Below are 15,716 nucleotides of genomic sequence, written 5' to 3'. Positions count from 1 at the left end.
CAGATACCTGTGGGGACACGAAGCAGCGTTATATTTAATGATAATCCCTTCCTGTTATCAGTGATATATTAACCATTTGTCTTGAACGGCCTTTCTACCTCCTAAAAGGAAAGTAATACAAAGCTTTGTTTTTCTTCCCTCTGTACCTTTTCGATGTTATTGAGCTTGAGCAAATGGAAAAACAGAAAATGTTTGTGTTCCTTACAGGGACTGGATGTGCAGGCAGAACCAGTTTCTTCAGAGCGGTTTCGCCCGCTCGTCCACTCTTGAGTTTGTTTTTTGAATCAAACTAAGAAAACACATCTAAAGCAGGAAGAATTGTGTCTTATGAGTAAATGTAATAATCTGCTGCTCCTGTTTTGCACAAACCTTAGTCCGAAGTCCAGCAGTAAATCGGTGCAGCAGCAATGTTATGATGCAGCAATAAAGTGATCTTACACCTCAAGAAATTCAGCAGAAAGGAGTGGAGGGGTCAAAGTCTCCAGGTGCGTGCCAGCAAACAGTGACTAACACGCAAATCGGAGAGCAGCATTTAAAGCTATTTTAGTTGTTGTTTTGTCTGTTGCAGCGGACAGCGTCAGAAAGGCCGATTTCATTTTACATTTTGCACATGTTTTTATGCGACGACAGAGGCGCTGACTCACACCGTCTGGTTGCAATGATACAGCTAATTTTGCATCAAGGAACAAGAAGACAAACAAGACCTGAGTTTGCAGCGATCACTGTGGACGACTTTGATTGACACTGCCAAAAGGCCATTACAGTAAAATCAACATTTAGCATTTATGAAATAAAAAAAAATAAGAAATACAATAAATGTAAAATGCCTACTAAAGATATTTACACTCTTTGAACATCTTCACTTTTCCCCCCAAGAAGCTTTTACTTAGACTCTGGCTTTGTGGTGTTCTGTTTTCTGTTTCTCTGATAAGTAAAATCTGAAAGGTGTGGTGTGCTTTTGGGTTCAGTCCTCTTGTTAGCTTCTGCGCTGAACCCCATCTGTGCCATTTCAGCTTGACTGGCTGACTGCAAGCATCTGAGGCTCAGACTCTGGCCTCACTGTTCCTGTTCGTTTAAAGCTGCCTGCTCCCTGACAACCCCAGCTGCTCTTGCTTGCTCCTGTCTAGCAGTTCTGCGTCTCCAGAGATTGAAACCTTTGCCGATTGTTCTTTGCAAAAAAAAAGTTCAAACTTGGTCAGATCGAGCAATACTTGCCACAGATTATCAGTTAGATTTACAGTTGATGACAAAAATCACACATTGCTGTAGTTTTCATCCATTCTCGGATTCATCCCAGTGAATTCCTCTTTTGCAAACCTGTCACATTCTTTCAGGTTTCACCCCATTTTGGCATGGAGCTTGTGTCTTCAGCTCACCACAGGTTTTCAATGAGATTCAAGTCCTCACTTTGTGCTGGTTAGTCATCAGCATTCAATTTGGACTTCTGGAGGTGATTCACAGCAACTGGAAGCGACCCACCCATAAAGATTACCTGAAAGGTTGAAGGTCATACAAATGCAGGTTCTTATTTCCTTCATGCAACCTGTTTTCTCGTGTGGCGTGATGCAACCCTGGTTTAATACATTTAGGATACCATTTTGGAGGGCAAGGTTATCCTGGCACATGTAAGCAATCTGTTTCTTCATATGGTATGACAGAAATAACAAGACAGGACATGTGGAGGAAAACAATATGAAAGGATGAATGTTTTGGATCATTGTCATGTTTAAACAACAAAGTTACAACCCAGGCACACTTTACTCCTGACTTCTCTAGGTCTCTTTCCTGAATTTTTATACTGTCTCAGAAAATTAGAATATTGTGATAAAGTTCTTTATTTTCTCTAATGCAATTAAAAAACATGAAATGTCATACATTTTGGATTCATTACAAATCAACTGAAATATCGCAAGCCTTTTATTGTTTTAATATCGCTGATTATGGCGTACAGCTGAAGAAAACTCAAAAATCCTATCTCAAAATATTAGAATATTTCCTCAGACCAAGTAAAAAAAAAAATTATAACAGCAAAACAAAATCAAAGATTTGAAAATGTCCATTAATGCACTTAGTACTTGGTTGGGAATCCTTTTGCACAGATTACTGCATCAATGCGGCGTGGCATGGAGGCAATCAGCCTGTGGCATTGCTGAGGTGTTATGGATGCCCAGGATGCTTCAATAGCGGCCTTTAGCTCATTTGCATTGTTGGGTCTGGTGTCTTTCAGCTTCTTCTTCACAATACCCCACAAATTCTCTATGGGGTTCAGGTCAGGGGAATTGGCAGGCCAATCAAGGACAGTAATGCCATGGTCAGTACACCAGTTACTGTGAGAATCTTATGTCGTCTCTTAACCACTACCATACTTGTGATTTAGTTTACTGAACCAAGCTGAGTGTTTTTCAAGGCTCAGGAAACCCTGCAGTGTTTCGAATTAATTAGACGATTCAAGTGATTAGTTGAATAGCCTACTAGTATACTTTTTCACGATATTCTATCGTGAATATCTATCTATCGTGAATATCTATCTATATTTTGAGATAGGATATTTGGGTTTTCCTTAGCTGTACTCCATAATCAGCGATATTAAAACAATAAAAGGCTTGCGATATTTCAGTTGATTTGTAATGAATCCAGAATGTATGACATTTCATGTTTTTTAATTGCATTACAGAAAATAAAGAACTTTATCACAATATTCTAATTTTCTGAGACAGTCCTGTATATACTTTCACTACTGGAAAGTATTATTATTATTATTATTATTATTTAATTTTTTTGATCATCTAACACATTATAGTGTGACTAAAAGAGTTGGTTAGTTTACCTGAGAGACTACGGTACAGGTAACAGGGAGGCTAAGCTGCCTGCCGGCTGGCCCCTCCCACATAAATCAGTGCCGCAGAAAGAGCCGCTCCCGCCGCTGATTGGCTGCAATCACGGCGCTGTGGTGATTCCTCTCAGACAGACCGGAGCGCCCGGCTTGTAAGGTTCCAGCTCACAGCTCCAAGTCAAACTGACGACTCGGGATTTTTCTTCAGGTTCTTTACCTTCATCTCTGCTGAAAGCCAAGCAGAGAAGGAAAAGGAGACACCAAGGGGAATTAATCGATGAGGAATTTATTCATCTAAATGCACAGTCCCGGATTGAGATCCTCTCGGACGGCTTCGGGCGACAGGGGAATATTTATTTATTTTTTCCCCCTTGCTGCTGATCTCGTGATGTTTTTTTGAAATCCATCAGCCTGGAGATTTGAATGAGGATGACTGCGCTCATGAGGAAGATGCAGCAGGTGCTCTGCGTCCTGCTGCCGTGCGCTCTCCAGCTCTGCTGCGCTAACACACAGCAAGGTGGGTCCATAAACACACACACACATAAGCATCCTCAGCAGTTTGTTTATTGATAACCAGACACATTTACTCTGCTGTAGCCTCACTACTACTACTACTACTACTACAGCAGACTCCACAGGGTTAGAACCGCAATGGCTGCTTCCAAAAAAAAAAAAAAAAAAAACCTGTTCTGCAAACATGAAACTTGTTTGCTGTGAGTCACCTGCACCTCTCCCACGACTCTGTGTGCTTTATCATGTTTGTCTCAATTGTTTCAAGGTTTGGCGACAGAGCCCAACCTTTTTACCCACAGAGGAGCCACACTCGGGGCAAAGTATGTGTCCCAGATTGTGAAAGGGTTATCTAAGAAATGTTGAAACCTCCTTTGTTTAATTTTAATCAATAGTAGAGCAACTATCCAGACTTTTTAGTTAAGTAAAAGCTGGTTGTAAATGAGACAAATGCAAAAAAAAAAAAAAAAAAAAAAAAAAATGTATCAATCTGTCTGTCTGGACTTTGACTGGACCATTTCAACAGATTAATTCATTTTTTTCCTAAACCGTTACAACACAGCTCTGGATGTATTTTTATGTTGGTCGTTCTGCTGGAAGGCGAAACTCCACTTCAGGCTCAAGTTGTTTTTTTTTTCATCCTACATTGCTCATTATCTAGCTTCTTCCATCTCCCCATAAACTCTAATCATATTTCCTGTTAGAAGTTCAACCAGTAGTTATCCAGTTGACATTTTCTCGCACCTGAGCGGGGGATCTCTGTAGCCTCTCCAGAGTTACCAATGGCCTCTTGGCCTCTTCTCTGATTAGTCCTCAAAGTTGTTCAGATGGAGGGTCGTGTTTTCGGCAGGGTTACAGTTGTGCCGTCCTTTTTTTCTTTTTCCATTTTTAGATGATGGATTGTACACTACAGTCTTGGTTTGGACTCACTCTCACTGTTTTTAGAGATGCTATAAAATTAAATAATCAACCAACCAATAGAGAAAAACGTTTGTGTGAATATTTCTGATTTTTATACGCATAATGTCATTTGTTTCATAGCAAGTATGTCACACATGACATTTTACGCCATCAGAAACTTTAATTGGTTTTGATTCTATTTACTTTTAAATGTAGGTTGACATCAAAATGTAATTATGCTATTTAGCTTAATGCCGGTGAATAATGTTGAGTAACTGACTGGGAGTAAGTGAGGGGCTTTCAGTAGTGGAATAAAGGCAGGGCGGGCCAAAGGTTGTATGGGGCCTTAAGCAGAATTTGATTTGGGCCCCTCTTCACGAGCAGCACCTCAGTCCAGATATGGTGGAATCTGGGAGAAGGGGGCCATTTTTAATTGGATGAGTTTCAAAAAACAATCACCGATAATTTGTTGTCATTTGCTCAAATGTCTTAGTGAACGAGCCATGCTCCAACACAAGAAAAATATTAAACGTATCTTTGTACTTTTTCCAAATAACTTTGCTTGTTCATCTTAAAATCAAATATGAAATAATAAAAAAAATAATTAATTTAGCTACACTGAAAAACTCAAATCAAACTTAATACAATTGTCATCCTAAATAACGATTACAAGAATTGTTCAACAATGATTTGTGTTAAATTCAAGCATTTAAAGGAGGACCTCGACAGCTTGGCGGACCCTACGCAGCGGCTTAGTTCACTTGTGCCGGCTCTGAGTTAAGGCTATAACTGAGCTGTAGAGAGGGAAAGATGTTAATTGTTCCGAGATGCCATAAAAGTTTAGAGGAGTGCAGTGCTCGAGTAAATATGTTGTTATTTAAGTATTTAGGTGAGTGTAAAGGAGGAAGAGATGTTGTGATTTGAAACTGTGTGAACTTTGGCCATAAGTTGTTTTTGCCACCTGGCTGCCAGTGACTAAACTGTGTCTCTGATTGTGAAGAAAACAATGTGAACATGAGGTCATGGATTGCTCAGGTGACAGAGCCGCTGGTGAACATTCATACTCCACAAGATTCACTAAAAGCACAATATGAATGCAAAGGTATTACTTTCTAATAATTGATCTGGAAAGTTTTTTTTTTTTTGTTTGTTTTTTTTTCCGTAACGGGGAGGAAACATTACAAAATAATGGATTATAGCTTATCCAAAGTTTTTAACAAGTGTAAAAAAATGCTCACAATTAAGGAGGACAGTCACAATTTTTCTGACTTGCTGAAAACTTGAGCTCAAAATATTCAAATTAAACTGTAACTTGAATTGTTTTAAGCATTTGTTGGTTATTTCTCTTTTTTTCCTTTTTATTTCAGGATTTTAGCAAAATTATTTAAGTTAATAGGTTAACTCTAAAGTGATTTGGGATATAATAATATTTGTAGTCTACTTTTTATTTATTCTACTTTTTTTAAACAAATCTTAACACAAATATTCAATGTCAGTTTATTTTATCTATTGCCGCCCATCAAATGTATTGCCACATCTGATAATGATTGCATACTTTTTGCAGTACCATAATCTTATACTGAAAAATTTTAGGGAAAAAAAATATTTAAAAAAATCCACAAAAAGAAGTATTTATCCATCCATCCTATTATTTCATTACAAAATTGCTAATTCCTCAGTATTGAAGATGATGACAGTTCCTATAAAATACATTTTACTGAACCATTTTCTCATACTTTTTAATTTGAGCCGTCAATGAACTTTTTATTGATAATTCGACACTTATTCCCGGGATGTGAGAAGGTTACAGTCAGCTTTGCTTCTCTTAAAAATGTGAAACATGAGAACACATGCGGATCAGGTAATGCTAATCTGTGCGGATCTTCAAAAGTCTTAAAATGGCAACAACAAACCCCAGCCTTGCTGATTAGATGGGTGTTTTTCAACCGTGGTCCACAACGCTCGCTGTCCTGCATGTTTCAGATGTCTCTCTGCTTTGACACTGATTTAGATGATTTGCAGTTCAGCAAAAGCCTGTTGATCAGCCATCAGTTGAAATCAGATGTGCTGAATCAGGGAGACATCTAAAACATGCAGGGCAGTGTGCCTTGTAGACCAGGGTTGAAACACACTGGATAAGGCAATATAAAATGTTCTTTTTACAGCACCCCCCATATTTAGCACCCTACTTAAAGATGTGCAAAAAGCTTTGGGTTGCATTTATGTTTTGTTGCAGTACAACCGCTGTTGATCCGCAAAAATGTTAAAGATTTCACCTTTAGGTAAATGTATTCATTAATATTAAAAAATGTACGTGTAGAAATATTTTTTAAATAGATGCTACAACAGTGAAACACCTAACAATCCATATTAGAAGCATTGTGTTGAAACATTTTCTTGTACATGTATACTTGTTTAACTTGAGGAGATAGTCCAGCAAGTTTTATTTGGTAATCCGTGACTTCTTGTTTTCCTACAATGATAGATGCCTGTTTTTTTTTTAGCTTCTCTTCAAAATCGGAAGGCAAAGAAAACATGTCTTTCAAGTAAGATCCAATCCGTTGGTTTTCAGATTAAGACAGCAAGAATCTAGTCACTGTAAAAACTTTTGTTTTACAGAGCACTTCACATTTATTACCTATTCTGTTAAACATGTCAGGAATTTTTTTTAAATAAATTAATCATTATTATACAGCAACATAATTTAACATAAAAATGTTAGTAAACTTCAAACTTTTATATAATTTGCCTACCAGTATTTCTTTAAACCTGACTTTAAGAAGAAAAAAAAACATGTTAAAATCCCTCACAGTTCCTGTGCAGCAACTTCGTGACTTCTTGTTTTTCTGGAGAATAAACCTGACGCGACAGGGAAGAGAACAAAAAATACAATTCAAGTAAATTAAATGTATTGGTCTCTATAAGAAAATGTCAATAAAAGTCTAGTTGATTAAATTTTTACACCTAAGCCAATGTAATTGTCTTTCTATTTACAGCATGCTGCACATTTATTGCCTCCCATAAAAAGATGTGTGGAAAAAAAATAATGATCTTAAATTACAAAACATCACTATAAATGCTATCTGAAAAATCCAACCTAGGTTTAAGTAAATTTATTTAATTACATCAAATTTATTGTGAGATAGCGGCCATTTATCTTAATTATTTTTCAAATTGGGAAGGACAAGAGTACTCGCCAAGGCAGATGTGTTGGTGCGATAAATCAATATTTGATTGCAAAACCAGCTAGCAGACTAAACCTGCACATAATTCTGCTCATAACTCACAACAATGAAATTAATGAATTAATAAAGGTAAAAAGCTATAAATATGGAGGGTGCACTCTTGAACATAAAATCAAGAAAACACATTATGCAATCCCTCTGTAAGTAAACAGGTTACATGTTTGTCAATTTAAAATACTTCCTGTATTAATGGTGTCATTGTGCAATCAGGAAGAGGGTATGACTTTTATTTCTAATGACTAATGCTGGAAGTGAATTTAATATCATGAACAAAGTTATAAAATATGACTGCATTTTTTTGTTTAGTTTTAAATTTCAATTTGAATTTTTGTTTTGAATTTTTTTATTCTGTAACAAGTGTGACCAAAATGAGCGATGCACCCAAAAGCAAACATCTGAAGGTAACTCACAGCAATTTCAGTAAAGTCACCTAAAGTAGCAACATAAGAAGGATATTCCAATCTGTTTATGCACTATTTCTGCCAGTAAACAAGAGAGTTCAGAATAAAGAGAACCAGTTCATGCGTTAACGTTTTCCTTTTTGAACATGCATGCGCGTGCACTCTCAAGGTATGCAGTAATCTCTGGGTGCGCAGTGCCAAGTTTCTGTTTACAACAGTCAGCGTCTCCTCTGCTTCTATTGAACTTGTTTATCTCCTCCTCCCTCTATTATTCTTCCCTCCCTCTTTTGTTTTGCAGAGCTGAAGCCTTGGTAACAGCTGAATAATAAAAAATAATAACCTGATCCATGCTATGCTTTCATTTGTGTGTCAGGTTACAAGTTAGCACAGGGGACAGTGATGCCATGCAGCAGAGAGCTAATCTGGTTTTTGGAAACTTATTGAGGATCTGTCACACGGCAGCGTCTTTAAAGAATGAGAAAACACACAGAGAGTGTTTGCGGACAGAGGAGGATTTGGAAACACATCTACTGCTGCTTTCCACTCTTGCAGAATGGAGTCATTGTGTTCGTGTGAGCTTGTATATATTGACTCAGTGCCCTCCACCTCATTCTTGTTTCCTCCATCATCTATCTGCTGATAGTGGAAGTCCTCCTCTAACAGAAAACAAAGCCCTCCTCAAGCTGCAGCCTGCACGTTATGTAGAAGGTGGACATACCATGTTTTTCACATTCTGTCTTGTGTAAGTTTGTAATGGTTTGACCCCCTGTGCACTGGGCTGTACCTGTTCTGCATGCATACTCTGCTTACTCCACCAGGTGGAAGGTTCCCGAACATACGTGCTCACAGGTGGCAGCTCAAGCAGCTCAAGCAGCATATAGAGTCAACAGGGCCAGTCATCCGCTGATAGCGCTGAGCTGCTCTCAGATAAAGATAAAGAGCATTATGGTAGAGTGGCTCATTAAGCCATATAATTTCAAACAGGCTGCAGAACCTGACGGAGAAAAATAAGGAGCCTGATGTATGGCAGGTATCAAAGTCAATACAGAAGATTTTCCACAGGACATTATGAAAACACTTTTTTTGCCAGCTGTACTTTTCTTTAGCTATAGATTACTTTTGTAGCATTAGAAAAGAATGGTTTCCATGATTGTAATGGGGAATGAACATTTTGCTAGAAGAAGAAGAGAAAAATGAAACTTCTAAAATTAAAATAAAGAAAAGCAGATTTATTTTTTCATTTTATCTTGAATTTTACAGTGAGAAATATACAAGTTATATATTACAACAGCACACACTATCCCATTTGGTCATTTTAGAAAATACACACATCATCTGGGTATTTGTTCTTAATGTCATTGTGAAAACTTGTCACGTGTCATTCCCTTTACATGGACATATTTTACATAAAAAGTTACATAATGTACCAGTTTGCCGAAGAAATTTAAGAAATAAAATATTTACAACTACTTTAAGAGTTTTGGACAAGGTGTTTAAAAAAAACTTGAAAATACATTGAAACAACTTTAGATGTGACCACACAGACTTTTTGTGGGGATTCTTTTTGTGTAGAAAGGAGGCAGGCACAATATTGGTAAAGAAAAATAAAAAGCCTTTTTTTTTTTAACTGTCAGTAATGTCAATAGCCCCACCACCTTTGACACACAGAGTCGGTGATGCCAAAGACTGAATGTAAACCATGCAATAATACAGAGAATGGTGGTTTTAAGGCGTGAGAGAACATGACCTGTAGCACTGAGTGATGATGGCAAGAAATTACACAGAAACCATGTACACAACACAAAGAAACAGGTGAAAATGGAAGAAGGCAAATACCAACTCGACGAGAATGCACTAAAATTAAACACAAAATCAACTCAACACAACACTGGAAATAAATTAACTGAAAGTCCAACTGATCACCACGCATTTTTCACTATTGATAAATCACTAGCAGAATCCAGTCAATCCAGAGAAGCACAACAAGTTTGTCAAACTATTTATTTCCTTGAATTTGCGAATGTGTGCAAAGGCATTGTAGAGGTATGTAAAAAAAAAAAACTGCAACAAGATTATAAAACAATTTTTGTTGCTGAACCAGGAAATAATGTCTTATGTAAAGTGTTGTTCTTTGCTCTTCTTTGAAAGGGATGTTGACTGTCATCTCGCCTTAAACCTGCATTGGGTGTAACTGACAGATGCAGATCAGCTACTCACGAAACGGGTCACAGAGTTTGTTTTTTCTGTATGAATTTTATTAAAAGTGAACTTACCAGCTGTAGTTAATTTTTCTTGTTGGTAACTTCATTTAGTAGAAATCCAGATTAGTTGGTTGGTGGAAAAAGCTAGCAGTGTGGAAGAGGCCATGTCCCAAGCAGAGTTCTCCTTTCTTAAAAAAACTATAATCTCATAGGGGTTTATGGACAATGTTTTTTATTGATTTTTACATTAAACCTCTTTCTTTCTTTTAGTTAGTTACTCTGACTGTAAAATCTTAAAATGTTAAATTCCCTGTGCATTTGGCAGGGAAGATTATTGGCAGCACACCACCTCCAACATCTAGTTCCTGTATAAGTAATGATAGTCTTCTAGTCTTCTGGTGCAAACGTGAAGATGTCAAAATATAATTTGTATAATCTGCTATGAAGTTATCTATTTTAGATTAGGTTTTTTTCCAAGGTAGTAGAAGTTCACTTTGGATTTGGCAACTCTTGGTACAGCCATTAGATCAGTCTTCTGGTTTCTACCAAACTGATTCTGAAATGAGGATCTTTGAATTAAGGTCTGTTAAAAAAAAATTGCAAGTCAGCATCTTAGTTGCAGCAGGTACTGGAGTCTTCAATTAGTATGAAATTAGACAGTCCAGGAAGATGCAGCTAATAATCCACTAGCTTTCCTAGTAATCGGGCTAGTGTGAAAGTAGCAAAGACCACGGTGGACTTCTATCACCATCTTAAAAGATGTCCAATTTCCAATGAGCCTTTAAACTGCTGTTTACCTTTGCATTAGCCCATTATCTACACAGAAGCTGCTGGATTTTTGCATGGGAAATGAAGCTAGTGGATGTTGCACCACCAATCATCTTCCCTATCAAACACTTACTGGGAATTGAACATATTAAGCTTTCCCTGTTAGAGAAACGATGTAATGGAATGGAGAAGCAAAAAAAACAACAAAAAAAAAACAACAAAAACATATGAAACACAGTGTCCTGAAATGACTGACATTTCTTTTGGAGACTGGAGTAGCTTTAAGATTGTTTAAATCTGCCGTTGCCTCTTGAACTAGGCATTACCTTCATCCCACCAGACCAACCAATCTGGATTCATACTTAATGAAGACAGCAACAAAGATATTTTGTAGAAGCAATATATTCTAAACCGAATACAAAATGTAAAAATATCTTTGCCTTCACCAAATACAAATGTGGCATCCAAAAATAGTTGGGGGATCTTCCGAAAAATAATGTCCTGGTTGTTCCAGGAAGTTCATGGATGTCACTACCAGAAAACAAGCTTTGATCCGATCAGGACAACCAAACAAACCTGTTATATTAGAAAGATGACCAATCGAAACAGAAAAAAAAAAACATCTGCGTGACAAAACACCAAGTAAAACGTTTTTTGTTTTCGCTCCTTCATATTCGTGGTGCAAAGTCAGGTCCAGTGAACCCGTAGTTCTCAGAAAAAATTAAACAACTCTCAATATGACTTTATGATCGCTGATAAGCTTGTTGCCACACTTGAACACACACTGAGTCCTTTTTCCATTCCTTCAGGGGACATTGCAATGACATGATTTTATTTCCAGGAGACTAAAGCAGTTTTTTTAAGGGGTTCAAATAATAACTCGCTCATAAAGCAAGTTATCCATGTGAAACAAACCTCAGCAATGTTTTTCAAGACAAAATATTAAAGGAAGAGCACTAACCGTGGGCTTTGACCTGGCTGCTGTGCCGCTGCTCTAGAGTTAATAATCATCAGTCTTTTATGCCCTAGTTGATCCTGTTCATGGCAGGCTGTTTTTTTTTTTTTTTTACTCGTATATAGTTTTTTTTTTTAGTCTTAAGATCCTGTGTTGTGTAACTTCTTTTTAAAATTTGGTGAAATAAACACAAAAAGCTATGAACTGTATAGCGCAAAGAGTTTCTTATGTGCTTGAGACCAAGAATTGAATGCCTGTTTTAGTTAAAGGATCGGTTGCCTAGAAATACCCTTTCAGAATAATCTGTCAATTTTAGCCATGCAGGGCTTTTTAAAATCGTTCTGCTTTTATCATCAATAACATTAGAAATCATGAAAACACGCCTTTATAAATTCAGCTTCTACATTTTAATAGGTCGCTCCAATTTATTGCACATTCAAAACTTGCTGAACTCACTAATGTCACCTTCAATTATTGTGTAATTTAAGGGTGTTTTTTTTTTTTTTTTTTTTTTTGAAAATTCTAAGTTTGACATGATACTGCCTCAATAAAATGTTAGTGTATGTTTTTACGTCTTTACCAGGGGTTGGCACATAAATGTGGCTGGCATTGTTTTTGTGTTCACGGGTTCCTATGTGACGTTCAGATCAACAGTCACGTTGAGCTTGTTGTTTTGCTCTCTGCATCATCTCCCGTGTTTCCCTGGCATTTGAATAGCAAAGTAGCTTCATGGCGATGCCGACTGGGTGAACTCCCACAGACCATAAACAAGGCCCAGAGTGTTGGTCGGGCAGAAGGACATGTCCTGATCACAATCCTCGACTTGTTTCACACTGTTACAGTAAATTCATTCATATTCACCAAAGCGAATACAACCTCTCGTGGTAAACAGTCTTTGTGAAAAAGCACACTGTTTGCCCATGAATTCTTTATTACGATGTGTGTGAGAGTATCTGTTGTTGAGTTATCAGTCACTATTTTTGATTTAGATTTTTTTAAGGTACCATGCATCTTCTAAACAAGGAAAGACGTCATTAAAATCCGGGCAAACATATGTTACATAAGAAAACAAATGTTTCAAATATCCAACGCCTTGAAAAAAAGCATCCATACCCCTTGAATGTTTTCAGATTATATCAGACTAAAAAAATAAAATTATCAGTATTTTATTAGGATTCCATATGATAGACCAACAAAAAGTACAGCATATTTGGGAAGTGTAGGGAAAACCCCTCCATTTAACCATGCAGGGTCACAGCCGCCTGTCTCAAAGCGGTCATTGGGTGAAAGGTGTGGTACAGGTCACCGGTCTATCAACCATGCACGCACACACTAACACTTAATTTAGAGAGACCAATTAACCTAACAGTCATGTCTGTGGACCGTGGGAGGATGCCTGGAAGAACATGCAAACTTCATGCAAAAAAGACCCCAGTAAAGGATTTGAACCCAGGAGGTTCTTGATGTAAGGCAACATTACTGCCAATGGTGCCACTGCATGGTGCCCAGTTTAGGGAAATTACAAATCTTTTACAAATAAAAAAAAAATGCTTGAAATTGTGCATATATTTGAATCTAGCAATTTTAAGTCAACACTCCATAGAACATTTCACTGCAATCACAGTTGGAAGTCTTTTGGGGTATGTTTCTACCAGCCTTTCCTTTCCTTTTCTTGATTTTATTTATTAATTTATTACACTTTTGGCCATTTTTTGCAGACCGTGTGGACGGAACATCAATCAACATCAAATCGTACCAATGATTCAAGTTCGAAATGTGCTGACTTGGAATCTGTCTGTGTTACTCCATTTAATTGACTTTGAGACATGTCTTATGAATTGGCGCTATATAACTAATGAACTGAACTGAAATGAATAGTCAGTTGGGTCTGGGTCTTTACTTTGACTGGGCCATTTTAACAAATTATTTGACCTAAACCAATCTATTGTAGCTCTGTCTGTGTATTTAAAGTTAGAGTCCTGTTGGACGGAAATAGTCTCAACTATTTTACAACCTCATGTTTCTTTCAAGGATTGTCTTGGTAGCTTCTAATCAATTTTACCCAGCTTCCATGTCCCGGCTGATAAAAACCATCCCTACAGTGAATCATGGTAGTGGCAGCATTGTGCTGTTCTGTGTTCAGGGTGATGTGTAGTCAGTTTTCCTGACCACACATATCATTCTGTATGTACTTTAAGCAGAGATCAAAGTGAATAAATTCTGCTGTGTTTTGCAGTATATCATAACATTTTTGCGCAAAATTTGGCTTCTTTAAAGGAGGTGATTTAAACTGGATGTATATTTTGATTAGTCCTACATTGCTATAATTCTTTAACCTTACTTTTAAAGAAGGTAAAGCACTTTCAATGGAAAACTGCTGTTAAATGTGCAATATAAATATCCTCTGAGTGAAATATACCTACATGAAATAATAGCAGCTTCTTTCTTTATTTCTCCAGTGGTTTTTTGCACTGGCACCCATAACGGCCTGAGCATGACAGGAAACTCTGAGATCCAGTACAACCTGATGAAGGAAAGGTACAACAACTGCAACATTGTGATGGGGAACATCGAGGTCAACATGATGGAGCACACCCGAGACTTGAGCTTTCTGCAGGTGAGCCTGTGAACATCACCCTCTGTGTAGAGCAGATTATTAGTAATCCTTTCACAGAAAATGTGTCACTGGAGAAACAAAAATGCTAACCAGTCCAGACAGAGATGTGGAACTAGCCTGGGGGTTCCACCAAATCGGAAGCAAATCAGATTGTGCACTGGAGATGATATCACTATGAGATCATTATTTGTCAACGTGATGCGAGTTTGTCTAACACATGTTTTTCTATTGTTGTAATTTTGAACCTTGCAGTCTATAAAAGAAGTGACAGGCTACGTTCTGATCGCTGTGAACCAGTTCAGTCGCCTCCCTCTCGACAACCTGCGCGTAATCAGGGGCACCACTCTTTACGATGACCGCTATGCCCTGGCCGTCATGATGAACTACCAGAAAGACGGCCAGCACGGTCTTCAGGAGCTCGGCCTGACAAACCTCACAGGTATGATGTGTGTGTTTAAAGTGTGTGGGACGAATCAGATAAGAGCTGGATGTGGCGCTTAGTGAACTCCCACGCGCTGTAAGTCAAACCACACCCCTTCAGAATGTCGTCTGTCAGTGAAGTAGCTGCGGAATGTGTCAATGTGTACAACCGCTCAACTGTCAAAGTAACACGAGCCCAGTCCCGCCACACAGCGTTTATATGCTATAGTAAATAAAGTGCCAACGTTTGATAGACTGAGTCATGGGCCTGTCCAGGCCTGCTTTTGATAATTCCTTTGCTTTTTCTGCATATTTGCATGTGTCCCGCCCACAGAGATACTAGAAGGAGGCGTCAAGATCATCCAGAACAAGTACCTGAGCTACGCTCCACAGGTGAACTGGCTCGACATAGTGAAGGATACGTCAGCTCACATCCTAATAGAAGACAATGGTCCTGAAAGTGAGTCTCAATTATGTTGCAAAACCTTTGCAGGTGAAAGTCTATATATGTAAAAAGGAAACTTTCAAAGCACAAACTCAGGAGCCTTGATTAAAAAACAAAAATGTCAGACTGGAGCAGCTTAAGTTTCAGATGTGAAATTCTGTAGGCCTATATATACTTTAATATACCAAGTTTGATTAATGCTACCCATAAACATTAACTTAAGATTCAACAGTTGTTTTATTGTGAAACACACATTAAACTAGAATAAACTGAAATATTGCTGAAAGGTTATTTATTTCAATAAATTCAAGTAAAAGGTTAAAGAAAATGCCTAAAGTAGATTCACTACACACAGAGTGATATATTTAAGCCTCTTTTAACCACAAAGATTATTGCTAAAGAGTGGCATATCAAAGTTCAT

At 37.6% G+C, this 15,716-nt stretch overlaps 1 protein-coding gene across 4 annotated transcripts in view; it reads left to right on the top strand.

Annotated features, from left to right (window-relative positions):
• The window catches only part of erbb3a (erb-b2 receptor tyrosine kinase 3a), a 53,464-nt gene that overhangs the window by 21,634 nt on the left and 16,114 nt on the right, over positions 1 to 15,716 (top strand). Inside the window, exons 1-4 of one of the 4 annotated variants that reach the window (XM_012863752.3) lie at positions 2,869 to 3,350; positions 14,273 to 14,430; positions 14,683 to 14,869; positions 15,185 to 15,310. The exons of the other annotated variants lie outside the window; for them this stretch is intronic. Coding sequence (XP_012719206.2) covers positions 3,257 to 3,350; positions 14,273 to 14,430; positions 14,683 to 14,869; positions 15,185 to 15,310 — 565 coding nt within the window. The 5' untranslated portion in view covers positions 2,869 to 3,256. Of the gene's footprint in view, positions 1 to 2,868; positions 3,351 to 14,272; positions 14,431 to 14,682; positions 14,870 to 15,184; positions 15,311 to 15,716 lie in introns of those variants that run through there. 4 annotated transcript variants of the gene reach the window in all.

This window comes from Fundulus heteroclitus, chromosome 20, assembly GCF_011125445.2.
Source record: "Fundulus heteroclitus isolate FHET01 chromosome 20, MU-UCD_Fhet_4.1, whole genome shotgun sequence".
Classification (NCBI taxonomy): Eukaryota; Metazoa; Chordata; class Actinopteri; order Cyprinodontiformes; family Fundulidae; genus Fundulus; species Fundulus heteroclitus.
This window is presented reverse-complemented; position numbering and strand designations above follow the sequence as displayed.